General features: G+C 44.4%; 1 protein-coding gene across 1 annotated transcript in view; it reads left to right on the top strand.

Moving 5' to 3' along the window:
- The first annotated feature begins 533 nt into the window (after positions 1–533).
- The window catches only part of gch1 (GTP cyclohydrolase 1), a 24558-nt gene continuing 23464 nt past the window's right edge, over positions 534–1627 (top strand). The window contains exon 1 of the mRNA XM_048237987.1: positions 534–1039. Within this exon, the coding sequence (XP_048093944.1) occupies positions 676–1039 (364 nt within the window). The 5' untranslated portion in view covers positions 534–675. The remainder of the gene's footprint in view (positions 1040–1627) is intronic.

Raw genomic sequence — 1627 nt, 5'->3', positions numbered from 1 at the left:
TATAAGACAGCTGAAAGTGTTTACAAACAGGACATTTCCATGTCTCACCTTAAGAATGGAAAAAAAATCACAAGATTCCTGTTTTTCCTCCTTCACATTAAGTGTGATTGATTGCTGTGGCAATACTGGTGACCGCGGCCATGAGCCAAGACAACTAAAATGTCGTTCAGTCTGCACTGTCTTTTGTAGGCTATGACTTGAATGACTAAAGTCTAACTAAATCGGTATTTGTCACTGCGTCTCCCCATTTCAATGACCACGCTACAGGAAGGATACCTTTACGGCTTGTAGGCTATATAAATATTTCGGTCATAATACTGAAGTGCCTGATAAACCCTGATAAAACTGTCTGACCGTGTCGTTGCCCAAGAAAATGAGTAGCCTACCGCGAGCATCAATCAACTCCGAATTACTAGTTGCGGCGGCAACCCTCATCCGCTTACATGAGCACAGTAGGCTACGTGACGTTCTGCGCCTGGCCAACCAATAGCGCCTCTTATGGATTAGCCCGTGTTTATAAAGCCACAGGGTAAAGATGCCTAGTTAGACACAGACTGCCCTGACAGCGGTGGAGATCTAACAGGTGGCTGCCACGGAACACAAGCTTCTTCCGACAACGCATTTGAAGGTAACAAAGAAAAGTTAGTCGTGAAGGGCAGCTGCGAAACAAAAGCTATGGACCGATCCAAACAGAAGCAACTTCTTAATCAGAATGAAAAGCAAACGACGTCAGTAGGTGATAGTTCAGTAAATGGACATTTTGACGGGGTGACGAAAATGAAAAGCCGCGCCGGCTTACCTCTGGCGGGGTCCGGGGAAACGAGTGGCCAGTCATCCGGTGCCATCGAGAGTTGGAGGGAAGAACGCACCCGGAGTCTGGAGGACAATGAGATGAGCTTGCCAAGTATCGCTTCTGCCTACACGACCATCCTCAGGGGACTCGGAGAAGACCCTCAAAGGCAAGGACTTCTCAAAACTCCGTGGAGAGCCGCGACAGCTATGCAGTTCTTCACTAAAGGCTACCAGGAGAAAATCATTGGTAAGGACATTTATAAGACAGCTGAAAGTGTTTACAAACATGACATTTCCATGTCTCGCCTTAAGAATGGAAAAATTCACAAAATTCCTGTTTTTTTGCTTAACATTAAGTGTGATTGACTAAGACTCCTTATAAGCGCAATGAATGTGGACTGGGATGGATTCACTTAACATAATATTGAATAATTATCATATTTAGCCTAATGGTCTTTCTGTCCGTGTTCTTTTTGCATAGTCAGTGTAGATTTTCCCCAAAAAATCTGATCAGTTGAAATGTGGTAACACTCCTGCTACATTATTATAGCCCTATCCATATATTTCCACATTCACATATAACATGTGTGTTTTGGCTTCAAACTGTTTTCTTCCCACTCTAGTTGCATAGCACTTTGCAGTTACCCTCAACCTAACCATCAATTATCCTATGCATGCACAACAGCCCTAACCACCCTGTTGCTTATTATCTGGTCTGGTCAGATGACTTCAACAGATATGTCAATGCTCAAGACTGACTGCTGATGGGGGGCCATCTCCAAGCGGGGTTCTTTGAAATGATGTTTTGTTCCACCCCGGTCCATCTGTGAGCTGT

This window comes from Alosa alosa, chromosome 1 (assembly GCF_017589495.1).
Source record: "Alosa alosa isolate M-15738 ecotype Scorff River chromosome 1, AALO_Geno_1.1, whole genome shotgun sequence".
In the NCBI taxonomy this organism is placed as follows: domain Eukaryota; kingdom Metazoa; phylum Chordata; class Actinopteri; order Clupeiformes; family Clupeidae; genus Alosa; species Alosa alosa.
Note: the sequence above shows the minus strand (reverse complement) of the source record. Positions and strands in the feature narration are given on the sequence as shown.